Source organism: Lissotriton vulgaris, chromosome 2_1, assembly GCF_964263255.1.
Source record: "Lissotriton vulgaris chromosome 2_1, aLisVul1.2, whole genome shotgun sequence".
Classification (NCBI taxonomy): Eukaryota; Metazoa; Chordata; class Amphibia; order Caudata; family Salamandridae; genus Lissotriton; species Lissotriton vulgaris.
The window spans coordinates 326183891-326200027 of NC_141687.1; the positions used below are offsets into that span (position 1 = coordinate 326183891).

The 16137-nt window shown below is 46.8% G+C and overlaps 1 protein-coding gene across 20 annotated transcripts in view; it reads left to right on the top strand.

Annotated features, from left to right (window-relative positions):
- Window positions 1–16137, top strand: part of NCOR1 (nuclear receptor corepressor 1) — a 1907529-nt gene that overhangs the window by 322335 nt on the left and 1569057 nt on the right. For all 20 annotated transcript variants that reach the window (XM_086955042.1, XM_086955041.1, XM_086955040.1 and 17 more), the window contains exon 11: window positions 3701–3873. In XM_086955042.1, coding sequence (XP_086811168.1) covers window positions 3701–3873 — 173 coding nt within the window. The remainder of the gene's footprint in view (window positions 1–3700; window positions 3874–16137) is intronic.

Consider the following 16137-nt stretch of genomic DNA (forward strand, 5'->3'; position numbering starts at 1 on the left):
AGAGCCTCTGCTGATGGGAGTCCCAGTCTTTAAAAGGGACAACGCAGGAAGGTCCTCTGGGTGTCCCAAGGTTGCTGTCCGCTGGAGTCGCCGGAGTCTGGGCAGGAGCAGGTTCCAGGATAGACAGGCCAGTAGGGCTGGGGCCAAGTCAGTTGTAGTCGTCCTGTTAGCAGCTGCACGGCGGGTCTTCCTCCTCTTGATCTACTTTACTTCTTTTCGTCTCGGGATCTGAGGAAAGGAGGTTCAGGGAGCCCCTAAATACTGAATTTAGGGGCGTTACTGGTAGGGCCAGGGCAGGGACCAATAGGTCTCTGTCCTGGGGTGGGTACACTCCCTAGCCTGCTCCTGCAGGAGCCTATCTGTGATTGGGTAGGGCTCCCCATCTTCAAGATGGCCGGAGCCAGGGGTCGTGCTTCACCTTGTCTCGCCCACCTGAGGGGTTGGGTTGGCACAAGCTGGCACACCCCCCTACCTGACATAGGTTTTCCCGCCAGTCTTCCTGCCCGAGTGGGGTCAGGACTGGTGGGGGCCAGTTGCTGGGTACAGCAAATGGTCTGGAGAAACTCAGAGGTGGCAGACCTTTGAAGCTTCCCCCTCCCCATCCTGGGGAAGAGACCTAGCACCTCGCCCAGGATGTGCAATGTTGCAGGCCCAGGAGAGTGGGGGGCTCTCCACCCAGGGGTCCAGCAACATGTCTGCTGTGTGGCAGCCTAGGCAGCTTCTCAGTCCAGACGTGGATTGTGGTTAGGTTTCAGGGGGCATCTCTAAGATGCCCTCTGTGGGGCATTTTTCATTAAATCCCACACTGGTATCAGTGTGGATTTAATGTGCTGATAAGTTTGATACCAAACGTGTCAGTCTTCAGTGTAGCCATTATGGTGTTGTGGAGTTTGTAATGTCGACCTCCCAGCACCATATACTCTCAATGTTATCACTGCACGTACAGTGCCCAGGAATGGCCCTGGGTACTGTGGGGGCACAGGGCTCGTGCACCTGTGGCCAAACCACTGGCATAGGGCACCCAGCTAGAGGGGTTACTGATGTATGCCAGGGCAGTGGGTTTGTGGGCATGGCACACGGGGAGGTGTGAACAAACAAGAGGTACCTGGTCAGATTACTTATCTACGAACTGTCGTGCCCGGGAAACCATTACACCAAAATGTCCTCACAGTAATAATACTGGGTTAGAGAAATCCCATCAGCCCACCCTTATTGGTGGAGTGTCGTCATGTGGGATGTAGACCATGAACCAAGATTTTCTCCCAGTGCACCTAGTAATGATGCTGGGATAGGTTCTGGAAGGTGATATTCTTAACCACAGTATTTCAGAGGTAGGACCAATGGAGTGCAGTGCTAGTGAAAAACAAAACAAAGGTGATTGTAAAATTGGCTCCTGGGACAAAAAATATGTTTATTCAGTATTGTCCAGGGTCAAGAGTAAAAACAACGCCACATAGTCTTAAAAAATGGCTATGTCATGGCGTAGTGCATAGTGGACGGGGAGGTGTGCCATGTCGACTCTTTGTTTAGTTCTGTACTTAGGCACTCAGCCTGCAAAGGCAGTGTGTGGGTGCCACGGTACCGGGCCCCTAAGGGTGGCACAATAAGTGCTGCAGCCCTTAGGGGTCTTCTCTGGTCACCATGTCCTGGGTACAGAGGGTACCATTTACTAGGGGCTGACAGGTGGCCAGAGATGCCAATTGGGTTTTAGTTTCAACACCGTTTTAGGGAGGGAACACAGGCCCTGGGTACCTGGTTGGCAGGAGCCCAGGGCACACTCAGTCAAAGCACATCAGCAGTAAGAAAAAAGGGGGGCCATACCAATGCAAGAAATATGGCACTCTCTCACATTGCTTTACAGTTTATACACAACCTGCTTATCTACAGCTACACATGAAACAAGCGGACAGTTACTTACCCTATAAGCATCTGTTATTACATGTAGTGCTTTAGATTTAGATGACCCCGCCCTCCTTGCTGATCACCTCTGATTGTTGCAGACATTTTATCCTCCTGTTTAATAATTTGCTATGCATGGTCATCTTTACAGCGCCTCTATGCTCCATCTCGAATTCCACAAAGATTTATTTTGAAGACAAACAAGTTGTGTACTTCTGAGCCCAACACTAGATGGCGGAAGTATGCAAAGCAAGTGAATCTATAGCACTAACATGCTACAAATAGATGCTTAAGTGGTAACATTTACCTTCTTGTTTAAAGTGACTTACAGAAAGAATGATTAATTTTTGCATTCATAAGATAATTATAGAAAAGTTAGAATCAGTCTGCATGTTTCTTCAACTCCTAAATTACTGCAGGTTTTTGAATTCTTGTATTGAGCCGTTTCCATTATCTTTTTGCAACAAATATGGGACAGGTTTTTGATGTGTTTAATTTTACAGTAGAGGTTTTATTTGTATTTTTGGTTTGCAAATATGCTCTCTTTCTGGAAGAGCTACGCGCCAATGTTTTAAGAGGTGGGAAAGGTAATGGTGTGACCATGTATTATATAGGATAAAGTATTCCCTTAGGCACGTAAGAATATTGCAAGTCACCTCGGAGTTCCATAATCTTATAAAGGAGCTCTGCCTTCATTCTCCTTCTGTATCGTTGGGGGAACTCCTCAGTGACATGTAATTTCCATATAGTTGTTTAGCGAGAGATGCTTTATCCCTTATATAATACTTATTTAAAAATGAAGTTATGTCTAGATGATGGTATTGGATCATTGCTCCTTGCTGATGCTGCACACCATGGCTAAAATGGATTGGCACAGCCAATAGATCACCAAGGCAAATATGTTGGTTTTGCCAATGCTTGTTTACTTGGCTGCTGGTATCAAGACTTGGTGGCATCTGGGCTGATTTACTATCACCAGTTGACATGACCAAGTCTGCAGGCCAAGGCTAGGTAGAGTTTAAGTAGGTGGGCCTTAGCCAGGAAAGGATGGGAAAACTGTTCAGATGCCACAACAGATGACATAGGTATGCTTCTGCCAAATATGGAGAGCCAAGTCAGAAGATCATCTGTGTAAGTGGACGAGGACTACAAGAGAAGTAGTACATTTTCACGTTTTGCGTCCTAACCAGATGAAGTCTAGATGGAGAGTGAGACCTTGCTTGAGGATTCATAATTCCAAACACAAAACTCTACTTCCTTCTTACAAACATGCAGACACTTGCCCTTTCCGGACAGTGATAGGTTTGCATGGCGTTGGGCCATTGCATGCCTTCTCTAGCTGCAGTGATAAAGACTTCTGCGTTTATTTATGCATTATCATGATGGACTAATGTAAACCAAATCAAAGTCCGTTAATGCCTCTGTGCTTTACTGTTTTTTGCAACCCTTGTTACTTTCAGTGCTATCTTTTTAGCTCCCAATCATCCATCTTATTCAGTGCAATTGAGATTGCTCCATTTGCATTTTTTATATCTCACCCGTTAACATCCTATGCTACTTCTGCATTTCTACGTAGCAGTATGATGGGCCTCACAAATTGCTTTTTAAATCAGAAGAAACCTTTTAGTGTTTTTTTTAAACTATTTCATTCAATGTGCTATTTTTGGTTCATTGTATGCAAATATATTTGAGCAAAAAAAATCCTAATGAGCAAAATGTTCCTGTGGTGTAGAATTGGATACATGTGAGAAGTGTTAAAGTTGTAGTCTTTTTTGTGATTGTTATTTGGGTCATTGATCAGGAACAAAAGATATGCCAGCGATATGACCAGTTGATGGAAGCATGGGAGAAGAAAGTGGACCGGATAGAGAATAACCCCCGGCGGAAAGCAAAGGAGAGCAAGACTCGAGAGTATTATGAGAAACAGTTCCCAGAAATCCGTAAGCAGCGGGAACAACAAGAACGGTTTCAACGGTGAGATTATAAGTGGATATGGCCTATATTTTTCATAACATGGATGTGTATACCTTTTCTGCCAGTGCTCTTAGTTAGGTATTTGACATGTAGGCATAGTTGGGTCTGTGTGTGGTTGACTTCTGCAGGTTCTTCTTGGTTGTTCTTAACTAACTGTTCTTGACTGACGCACTAAAGCTCTTTCAGCTTCTGTGTTAACGATTGTGACCAGAAGTGTTATGGTATGACTTTTTTGCAGATCTATTTCACTTCTCATTTCCCTTAAAATGTTTGGGATTTTTCAGTCTTAGGTGCTTCATCTCCTTTGTGGTTGTTTATTTGCCCCCGCCCCACCCCCCGCCCGATGCTTCCCTTCGTTCCTTCCTATGTGATATTAGGCTTCTGATCCACATTAGTACAATTTCTATTTATAGTAAGTGCAACTGCTTTAAAGTCTGCCGCCTTATGCTATGTTCTTCAAGACATTTAATTTTCAGGTGGATGTTTCTTATATATATTAATCATCTAGTGCAAACTTCTTAATATTATGTGGAGGAAATGTTTGCTTCTGCCCTCATGACAGTGACTCCTGCATTTTTGCTGGATATTTCAATTCACTCTTACAAATGCCCAATTTGCTTGTCCACATGAGAGCACCTTTCTCATCTTATTGAGACAGAATGCCTGCATTTAAGTAAGGTTTGCTTTAATTACTAGTTGGTACACGATAACCTCATACATACTTGACGGATTTGTCATCCAATGCATGTCTCAGTGTGATCTTCTTGCTTATCTGGAAACATGCAGTTCACATTTATTGACATACTAGTTGAGGGAAAAAGTGAACAGTGCTTTGGACCACTTTAAACAAATTGGGTCCAGATCTCATTTGTTAGCTTAAGGTTCCCCAACCTTGCACTTTCACTAGCAATACTATAGGAGTGAGGGCTATAAGTGATCTTCTTACTCAAGACCTAATCCACATCCACAGTAGCCCCAACAATATTACTATACTGTGTGTGACAAAAGTGCAGGTAGGGTATATCTCTGTAAGGGGCACACTCTCAAATATAGAATACCATAATTTGGGGGCGGCAACATTTTGTTTTGAGGTGTAGGATTTGCCCTTCACATCATAATGGTGTTTACTCCAGTTCTGGAACTTCCATAGATTCACATGCTTGTCTCCTTCCCCGTCGCGGAGATGGGAGTCCCTGGTATATCAAAAAGCAATGCTCAAATCAATACAAAGCTGGAAAAAGGAATAGGCCCATTTCAGTTTTGTAACCCATAACTCTAGTTTTGTAAAAGTGACCAAAAATAATCCTGGAACTAATCAGGACCCTTCACCCTCTAGAACACTCCTGAGAGAACCTTAGACCTTCAGACTTTCTACTGCATGTTGTGGTAGGGAGTCTCCTCTGAGCTGTGCTCAGTTTTCTCTCTGTTAATCATTGATTTTGGACAGTATTCCTAGCTTTCATCTAAGATTTCGTCTGCAGGACTCATCTTCAGTGCTGGTCTATGATCACTCTGACTTTGGTATGTCAGGAAAGGAGAAGGTGTCTGTTTAGAGCCTGTGCTACCTGCTCCAAGAAGAGGCTATATACTGATGACCCTCATGAGGACTGTATTTATTGCCTCTATCCAGACCAAGCAAAGGACTGCAAGGTATGTTGTACATTTTCCAGTAAGATTTTAAGGGACCTTGAGGGCCGCCTATTGATTTAGCTTCAGAAATTAGAAGCTAGAAAGGAGGTGATTTATAGTGACCGCGATGCCGCATCCTCTTCCTCATCCAGAACGTCTCATAAGAGATCACCACAGGGCCATTCTTTTGAGGAGCGTCCAGGAAAAGCCCTTAAAAAGACCGCTGAAGGGTCTCGTGGGCGCAGTCCCTCAAAATATTGTCAAAGACATGAAAAGGAGAGGAAGGGACGTGCTTCGGGGATAAAAGGTTTTATCACCATTGACAGGCTCGTCGACGGCTACTACGAAGACAGTAACAACGTCGTTGGCGGCTAGACCATCGCCTCTGCGTTTCAAGTTACCGCTGATAACTGCAGATTCGATGACAATGTTATCAGTGATCTCGCCTGTGATTCATTGACGAGGGAAAAAACACCAGACAGGTCAGAAAACACTAGGAAAAGGAGAATCACATCTCCTAGCAAAGTTGCGCCTCTTTTGCCATCTCACCTGTTAGAAGAGCAGGATTCTGAGGAAGAAGACGAAGGGCTATATATGGCTATGCGAGTAGCCCATTCCCAGCTGCACGTTAAGTGTGTGGAGGACGACTTTGATGAACAATATGGCGAATATCAATACCCTCCTCCGGAACAATCCCACCAGAGTTATCAGGAGGAAGTGGGTTTTCATGCCGTTCTCTTTGTTGACGGACTTACAATTCATGTTGACTGACTACAGGAAGAGATTTCCACCAACTCCTGTATCTCAAGAAATGCCATCAGCAGTTCCTAGCCCAAGCTCTATACCATCTACTCCTTTGAGGGGCCAAGCTGTGCTGCCGGAACCCTTACAGAGATCGCCTCCACCAATAACTCAACAAGATCTGGTTACTAGGGTTGACTACCAAGAGGAGGGAGAAATTACAGATCCCAATAGAGAATGGGATGACTACCTCATTCTCACGCCCTCTTCTCCCTCTCTGGTACTGGTTGACTCGCCACTACAGGATAGTGGTGGTTTTCATAACTTGCTGGAAAAAGCTGCAACAAGATTTAAATCTACCTATGCCAGCTACCAAACAGTGTTTTTTATATGATTTTAAGAAGACATCTAAGAAGTCGGTGAGGGCCATCCCGATAATGTCACGTATGGGACGAAGGACTTAAGGTAATAAACACCAGCGACAGTAACACCAGTGCTCTCTAGGTTGGAGAAGAAGTATATAAGGCCTCAGAGGGCCCTCTAGCCTGTTTGGTGGGCCATCCCAAACTGGATTCTGTTATTTCCCAGGCAGCTCAACGGAAATTCAAAAATCCATCAGCACCCATTACTACACCGCCAGATAGAGAAGGTAGACGCCTAGATAACGCCGTTAAGCGTTTCTCATTAATGTCAGCTCTGTTAGTCAGAGCGGCTAATGCCCTGGCCATGTTGGGCAGATATGACAGACAGATGTGGTGTGACCTGGCTCCGTATATGGATCAGCTTCCAAATGAAAGTAGACCAGAGGTAAAGAAGATTCTCCAGGAGGGAGAGAGAGCTTCTGCAGAAGTAATAGATTGTGCAATGGATATCACAACTACAGCTTTCAGATTGCTGGGGGGTGCAGCAGTTTTGCGTCGTCATGGATGATTGCGAGCGACATCATTTAGTCCGGAGGTCCAAAATAAGATCCTGGAATTGAGAGCTCTAAATACTTATCTCAAAAACAGTCCTTCTGTATGGTTTCCCTTCAGGACATTCTGCTGCTTCTAAACCCAGAGAATCGTAGGACCACCTTAGACTTACAAGATGCATGTTTTTACATACCCATTCATCCCTCCCACAGGCAGTACCTTCGATTTGTCGTAGCTGGAAGCCATTACCAGTTCAAGGTGCTACCATTTGGCCTTAAGTCGGTCCCAAGTTTTTTTTCAAAATGTTTGGCTCCCTTGGCAGCTGTTCTGAGGAAAACAAAGGCATCAGGTATTTCTGTACCTGGACGACTGGTTGATCAAAGCACCTTCACACACAGCGAAATCATCTCTCCATCCTTCCAAGAGCATTACGTTCTTACGGGCAATTCGAGACACCACAATATGCAGGGCGTTTCCCTCTCTCTCTCTCTGTCTCTGTCTCTCTCTCTGTCTCTGTCTCTGTCTCTCTCTGTGTCTCTCTGTCTCTGTCTCTGTCTCTGTCTCTGTCTCTGTCTCTCTCTCTGTCTCTGTCTCTCTCTCTCTCTCTGTCTCTCTCTCTCTGTCTCTCTCTCTCTCTCTGTCTCTCTCTCTCTGTCTCTCTCTCTCTCTCTCTCTGTCTCTCTCTCTCTCTCTCTGTCTCTCTCTCTCTCTCTCTGTCTCTCTCTCTCTCTCTCTCTCTCTGTCTCTCTCTCTCTCTCTCTCTCTCTCTCTCTCTCTCTCTCTCTCTCTCTCTCAAAGAGAGAGAGAGACCACAGAAGTTAATCTCTCCCTCTCTCTCTCTTTCTCTCTCTCTCTTTCTCTCTTTCTCTCTTTCTCTCTCTTTCTCTTTCTCTCTCTTTCTCTCTCTTTTTCTCTTTCTCTCTTTCTCTCTCTTTCTCTCTTTCTCTCTTTCTCTTTCTCTCTTTCTCTCTCTTTCTCTCTCTTTCTCTCTCTTTCTCTCTCTTTCTCTCTCTTTCTCTCTCTTTTTCTCCTACTTTTCTTTCCCTTTTTCTCCCTTTCTCTCCCTTTCTCTCCCTTTCGATCTCTCTGGATCTCTCTGGATCTCTCTCTCTGGATCTCTCTGTCTGGATCTCTCTCTCTGGATCTCTCTCTCTGGATCTCTCTCTGGATCTCTCTGGATCTCTCTCTCTGGATCTCTCTGGATCTCTCTGGATCTCTCTCTCTGGATCTCTCTCGATCTCTCTCGCGAAGAAAGTCACTTTCAGTATGCCTCTACAAGTCACTCATGGAGACATTGTCTTCATGCATCCCTCTCGTCCCTTTCTGCCGGTTAAGGAATCGTCCATTACAGGAGCAACTGGATCTGCAATAGCGTTAAGCTGTAGGATCCTTCGAGGATGTCATCACAATCACACCAGGTATGATATAGGCCGTGTCTTGGTGGACCCAAAGTCAAAATATCTCATTCGACCTTACTTTTCTCACCATGCCGACTCCTCAGGTCATCACCACCGATGCTTCCCTGGAAGGTTGGTGGGATGGCTTCCTTCAAGACCTCCAGGTCAGTGGACGTTGGCAGAGTCTAGACCAACAACTTCACATCAATCTATTGGAACTCAGGGCAGTGAGGTTAGCATTGCTGGCTTTTTTGCCAATGATAAGGAATTCGGCGGTGCTGATCAGGACAGACAAAACAGCAGCAATACATAATCGAAACAAGCAAGGCAGCACAAGATCTCTCCCCTATCCCAGGAGACCAAGAGAATCTGGAAATGGTCAGTTCAAAATGGAATCTCGCTAAAAGCAGAACACCTTCCGGGGGATCAAAATGTCAGGGCAGACACATTAAGCAGATCCAAGTCAACCTTCCACGAGTGGGAGATCAATCAGGAAACCCTAGAAAGTATCTTCCTAAAGTGGGGCAAACCAACAGTGGACCTCTTTGCGACAGCTCAGAACAAGAAATGCAACTTCTATGCAAGTTGGCGTCACCAACAGGGATCCTGGGGGAATGATGGCATGGTCAGGCTTCTTTGCCTTTGACTTTCTGCCGATTCACCTCCTACCCCTCACGAAGATTAAGAGAGCTGTGCAGAATGATCCTGATAGCCCCATGGTGACCAGGACAACATTGGTTCACGGAGCTTCTCCTTCAGCCCATTCCATCTCTCCTGACGATGTCGCAGGGAAAAGTGCTTCATCCAGACCCCAAGTCACTACGTTTAGCAGCATGGCTCCTGAACACTGTGAATTTCAACATCTAAAACTATCATCTGAATTGCAGGAATATTCTCTCAAATTCCAGAGTACGAATACGACATACAGGATGAAATGGAGAAGATTCTGTTTATGGTACCAGGAGTCTAATGTTCGCTTAAGATCTGTTTCTCATGAGATTCTTCCTTACATTCTACTTTAGGCGAAATCTGGATTAGCACATGTGTCAATTAAAGTTAATCCAGCCACTATATCCAGTTTTAGAAGGACCTCTTCAGGACCATAGTTATGGTTTGAAAGAATCATAAAACAGTTAATGAAAGGATTATTTCGTACCTTCCCCCTAGTTAAGCCTCCACCTCCTCTCAGGCAGCTGAATATAGTGTTAGCGCAACTCATGAAACATCCCTTTGAACCCATTCACAGGACTGACCTTAAATTCTTGTCATGGAAGGTGGCCCTTCTCTTGGCGCTCACATCGGCCAGGAGAGTTGGGGAGATTCAGGCACTGACCACACAAGAACCTTTTCTACAGTTTAAAGAGGATCAAATACTCCTTTGAACTAATCCAAAATTTATATCCAAAGTACCTTCAGACTTTAACCTGAATGAGCCCCTTATCCTAAAGAGTTTCTTTCCTCAACCGACTACTGCAGCTGAGAGGACTCTCCATTCGCTGGATATCCAGCATTGTCTGAAATTTTATCTTCGAATAACAAACGTTTTTTGCAAATCGTCACAGCTCTTTGTATCCTTTTGTGCACCCAGAAAGGGTTATCCTCTTTCCAAAAGAGGAATTGCTCGATGGATCTCAAGTGAAAATCAATATTGCCATCAAGCAGCAGGGAAGCCTTTGTGAGCAAGGGCTCGTGCTCATTCGAGAGCAGTATCTACATCCACTGCGTTGTTTGCTGGCATACCTATCCATGATATATGCTGGGCTGCTATCTGGAAGAGTACACACACCTTCACCTAGCAATACTACCTGGATGCAGCCACTGACAATGATGTGCCACTGGGACAGGCGGTGCTCAGAAACCTTTTCCAGTGACGGTGAGCTCTTTCATCCCTCCTTCCTTTATACTGTTGAATGTGCACATTTTATTATCAATGCATTTCTCATTGTGTAGGGATTTATAATATAGAGGTTCTCAAAAGAACACTTTATTCTCTGTGATGTGTACAATTATAGAATTTAAGCAAGGATTGTTTAACGATTAGGGAGTTCTATGGGTTTTTCAGGTAAAGCTATTCCTCCTCACAAATGGACAATTTAAAGCATACTTTGGCATACGTTCATATTGATGCAGGATAAAATTTGCTATATACTGCTAGGTTCGAAGCATGTGGGCTGCTGAATTCATATCTGTGCATAGATCGCCACCTAGTGTTGGGTCCGGATGATTGCACATTGTTGTCCTGGAAGAGTCTTCGAAGTATCACGAGCTAGGTGGCTCCTCCCCTGGACTACAGTGCGCATGAGCATCCTCTCCATCCTCAGATTGTTTTTTTCCACCATTGGGTTCGGATGTATATTTGTTAACTCAAGTTCGGAATCGATAAATAACTTTAAATTTGGCCAAAAGGCCTTTAGTTATCGTCGGTATTGTCTTTGCGATTGGTGCCCAGTACTTGTTCCAGCTCTATCCTCGAGCCGGACGTCAAGAGCCGCGTGGCTTTTCAGCACTAAAGGCCCGGTCGACGCCAGAGGCCTTATCGACGATCCATTATGGAACGGAGCCCGTTCAAGAGATGTCCCGTTTGCAACTCCAAGTATCCTCACATCGATGTCCACCCGGTGTGCAACAAGTGCCTGTCTCCCGATCAGGATGAGTCCAGCTGTATGGCTTGTTCTCGGTTCCGCTCCAAGAAGACAATTCACCTTCAACGCGCGGCGTGGAAGGAGGCCCAGCAGACGGCACCTGACCCGGTGAACATCTTCGATGCCGAGGAAGATGAGGGAGTCGAGCAGGAAGTTCGAGAGAACCTGTCTGATCCTGCATCGGAGATCGACTCCAGTTACGACGCAGATGTGGAAATGGTCGATAATGAAGACGTCGTCGACGAGGTAGGAGACGACGATGAGGCCTTTGGGGCCGTAGAAGATAGCTCGAGCGAGGAGCTAGGCCCAACCGTTGGTACGGGGGCGGAGACTAAAACACTTTATAAGGCTCAGGTCGAGGGATCGCCACATGGCGTTACCCAAGATCAAACGCATAGTTCTACAGCCTTGCCTCAAGGCCCGGTTACGAACATTTCCAACGAGCCATCGGTTGATCGATCAAAATCGAAACCAAAAACATCGGTGTCTACAAAACCGAAAGCACCGGAAACTAAATCGAAACCGAAAGAACACATTACTTTGGTCGGATCGAAGGCTTCAGAACCGTCGGCACCGACGAAACAGAAGAGTGTTATCGACCCAGGGAAGTCACTAGAGGGTGTCGAGCCGAAAGAAACCGAAGAAAAAGGTCAAGGACATCGACCCAAAGAAGTCGGCGCCGAAGACCGTAGACACAAACAAGGGACTCGAAACTCAGAACGTTCTCGATCCTAAACGTCGACTCAACAAAGCAAAGGGCAGTAAAGACCTCAAGTCCACGACTGGCAGTGGCTCTAAGGACCCCGTTGAGTCAACACAACCATCCGCCTCTTTTTCGAAGCAGGTGTCGGACTCGCTGCAACGCATTAAGGAGAAGGCTATTGCTGTCGGACCGAAGGCCACTCAACCCCCAAAGACAGTCAGTAAACCACTAAAGTCGTCGGCACAGATTATGTTTACACTGCCGCCGCCAGTGGCACCTAAGGCGTTCGCCCCTAAGACGGGCATCGAAGCGGCCAAGAAGGTGTCCATGGGGCCAAAGCCTACAACTACGGAAGGGGCCACCAAGCATCGACAGCCTCTGCAGGAAGATCAGTCGAGGCAATTCATCGACGCTGAGACTGGTAGACTTTCCATTTTCAAGCGAAATATCGCCCCAGAACAGCCTATGGAGTCGTATAAAATTCCATTAAAGAAAAAGAGGGATTCTGCAACATCACCTCTTATTTTTGAACCTCTACAACAATATGGTCAAGAACCTGCTCCTTTTTCACCCACACATTCAGATGTGGATGTGGGGGATGGTGATAATGAGGATTACAGTTATCCTGTAGACACTGATCCAGAAGACCACATTGAACCCTGGGCAGACACGGTTGACCCAGGGGAGCCACAAAATGCCCCTGACAGTCATACCTATGCTGTTAAAACCTCACCTACAGAAGACACGGCTGCGTTTAACGCACTTATTGAGAGGGCAGCAAAAAATCACGATGTCCAACTCCACGCTGACCCTATTGAAGAGGATTTTTTATTTGATACCTTCTCGACCTCCGAGAGAACTGTCAAGACTCTACCCATGCCTAAAGGTGTCCTGAAACACGCTGGAGACATCTTTAAGGAGACCACAAGGGCAAGAGTGGTAAACCCCAGAATTGAAAAAAAATACAAACCAGCACCTGTAGACCCTACGTATATCAGGGGACAGTTGCCATTGGACTCTCTGGTTGTTTCAAATGCTCGTAAAAGAGCGAACTCGCAGACCACGGGTGATGCTCCTCCCCCTGACAAGGAATCTAAAGTGCTAGAAGCATCAGGGAAAAGGATGGCAGCTCAAGCGGCCAATGTCTGGTGGATCTCCAACACACAGGCACTCTTAGCCAGATATGAGAGGGCTTGTGAGAAGTTGGCCTGGTATATAATGCTCACTAATTCTTAGTGATCACTTTGTACCATGCCAAGCAACCCTTATGATGATGGTTGTAATTCAACCTTGTAGACCAGTTATCCTAGTGGTAACGTGGACAAAGCAGTCTTAGGCTAAACTCTGAAAGGCATGTGAATCCAGCTGTTATACCATACACAACCCCCTTGAATACCAAATGAAAGGGACACCACACAGATATATATTGAAAATATATATTGATTTATTAACTATAAAATCCCCTGGACTCTTTATGAGCACAGAAGCACAAGCGTTAAATCACAAGACAGTTTAAAATACACAAAAGTTGCACAATATGGATGAGCCCTAGGGGCCACCTAAACCATATACTAAGAAAGTGGTATAAGAGATACCAGTAGGAAAGTGAATAGGCCTAGGGCCTTGGGAATCGCTGGAGCTATTCGAGACTAGCAGTGACTAAGTCGGGAGAGGCCCACGGGACTCGGGTGCAGTGTTCAAAGTGCACGCACTTTCCAATGTAAAGTCTATGGTGCGTAAAAAGTACAAAGTTAGAAAGTTAGGAACCTTCCGAGTGACCTACGGAGCTGAAACTTAAGACACAGGCCCTTGAGATGTGTACCAGTGCAGGAGCACCGGCGGAGCTGAGTTACCTCACCCACAGGAAGCGGGTGCACAGGGTCGAAGTAGTGTCGGGTTTCGTCACGCTGGTCGATGGTGCTTGGAGCTGGAGATGCTGCAGGCGGCTCGATGTGAAGAGTTCCGGTGGATCCAAGGGTGGATCTGAAGATGTGAAGACCTGAAAGCAGAGGGGACAGTGTTCAAAGTCACTAGCCAGTGACTACCGTGGAACCAGATTGGAACCAGGCGTTGTCGGGTAGCTTCTTTCTGCAGCCACGTGGATACCCGGGGTCGAGGACGTCCAGGAGTCGGTCACGAGCTGTCCCACGCAGGCTTCTCGCTGTTGGCGGTGTCGGCAACTTGATCGGAGCAAACAGGCCTTGGCAAAGGCAAGCCAGGCAGAAGTTGAAAGATGCTTAACACTCGGACCAGCAAGGTCAGAGCGGGGGCTCCTTTTTACAGGAGCTTGGGTAGGTCTGGAGCAACCAGACCTGCTGTGTAAATCGTCGGTTTCGTCGCCAAGATGGCCGCTGACCACGTGGCTAGTGGCCGGGATGGCGCGTCGAGTGGCACAATGCAAAAGGGCCCCACGCAGATCGTGGAGATGCTGGAGGGCTGATCTTCGGTGCAAGGGCGGCTCGGTGGTGGGGGTTCTCAGTCCCCAAAGCACAACGTCGAGGATGCCTCAGAAGCTGCGCAGTCAGCTTTTCGAGTGTCTTCCAAGCGGTCCGGTCCCACGTCACTCGGTGCCTCCACGGGTCCCTTCTTTGCAGGGACTGTGGATCGGGCTCTGAGAGGTCTGGGAGTCTGGTTCTTGTCGGGCTCTGGGCTCGGGCTCCGGCGGGAGGCGGCGGCAAAGCAGACGTCGAGTTGCTGGTTGGTACCTGTGTTCACAGGGTGGCCACTCCTAGGCCACAAGGGAGATTCTCTTCAGTCTTCTGTGCAGCAGAATGTCGAAGTCCAGTCTTCTTCTTCGTGTAAAGTTGATTCAGGATGATCTGATGTGCAATGGCACTGCTCCCACTCTTATTCCCAATCTGAGGGGTGGATCACCTACTAGGTCCCTCCTCTGGGAGGAACCAGGAAGGGGGGCGGTTACACCCCCTTTCCTTTGTCCAGTTCCGCGCCAAGCCTGGGTCTGGAAAGTCCCAGGACCGGTTTGGACTGGCCTATGCACGGGGACACCTTGTGTGCCCCGGGCATGTCTGATTCTATTCAGCCCTGTCCTACCCAATACACAAAACCCTGTCTGGGGTGGTGCTCGCACCTCCCAAGGCAGGAAACCCTTTGTCCAGGCCACCATCTGCCGAGTTTCGGTCAGCAGCAGGAGGCCAGACTCGTGTCTGTGGTGGCAGCATCCATTTTATGATGCTGAGGCTCTGTTTAACTTTAACCGGGGTTAAGGCTACACACATGTCGTGTCCCTCTAGAAGGGTGGAATGCTATCCCCGTCGCCAGAATTGGCGAGGGGATAGTATTCCAATTCGTATGACACCTTACTCGACACGTTTTGATAAAGCCAAACCAAAGATAGCAAATAACCGCGAGGATTATAATGCACTTAAGAGTATATGGTATGGCAATATCCCGGAACAGCTTAGGTAGTGGTTCCCGACAGCTGCAGACAGGCTCAGCTCATGCTAGAGCACCATCTCACATATTTCCCAGCACTCTGCCTCCAGGATTGATGAGGCCTTCCATAGGAGTGGCTGATAGGAACATAGGTGTCCAGTTTAGGGTTAGATATAGGGATACTATATCTAAGCAAGAGGTGATTACACCAACTTACCCCAGCTGAGTGATCAGCCAGTTGTGTCAAATATGGAGGCCAGGCCAGGGGTGGCACAATACATGCTGCAGCCCCTGGTAGGCCTTGGCTACACCTATGCCCTGGGTACCTATGGTACACTGTTACAGGGGCCTATAAGGTGAACCAATTCCAATTGTGTTATGCACCTAAGGTACATGGAGTCCATTTTAAGGAGAGAGCAATCAGCCTGGGGCCCTGAATAGCAGGATCCCAGGCCAACTAAGTCAAAAACCAGCTAAACACCAGGCAAAAAGTTTGGGGGTAACCATAGTCAGATATCCACCTTCCTACAGGGCTCATTATGATACACTTGAGACCTTGTTACAACATTTGCCAGATGAGTATAAGGAGGCAGCAGAAATGCTAATACAAGAAGGGAAACTTATATCCAATGCATCTATTAAGTGTGCGCTAGACGCAGCTGACACTGCAGCCAGGGCTATTAATACAAGCGTTATGTTACAACAACACGCCTGGCTAAGAATCTCCGGCTTCAAGCCTGAGATACAAACCACCATACTCAATCAGCCAGTTAACCCTGATTACTTGTTTGGCCCAGAAGTGGACACCACCTTAGAAAAAATTAAAAAGGACACAGACTGCAAAG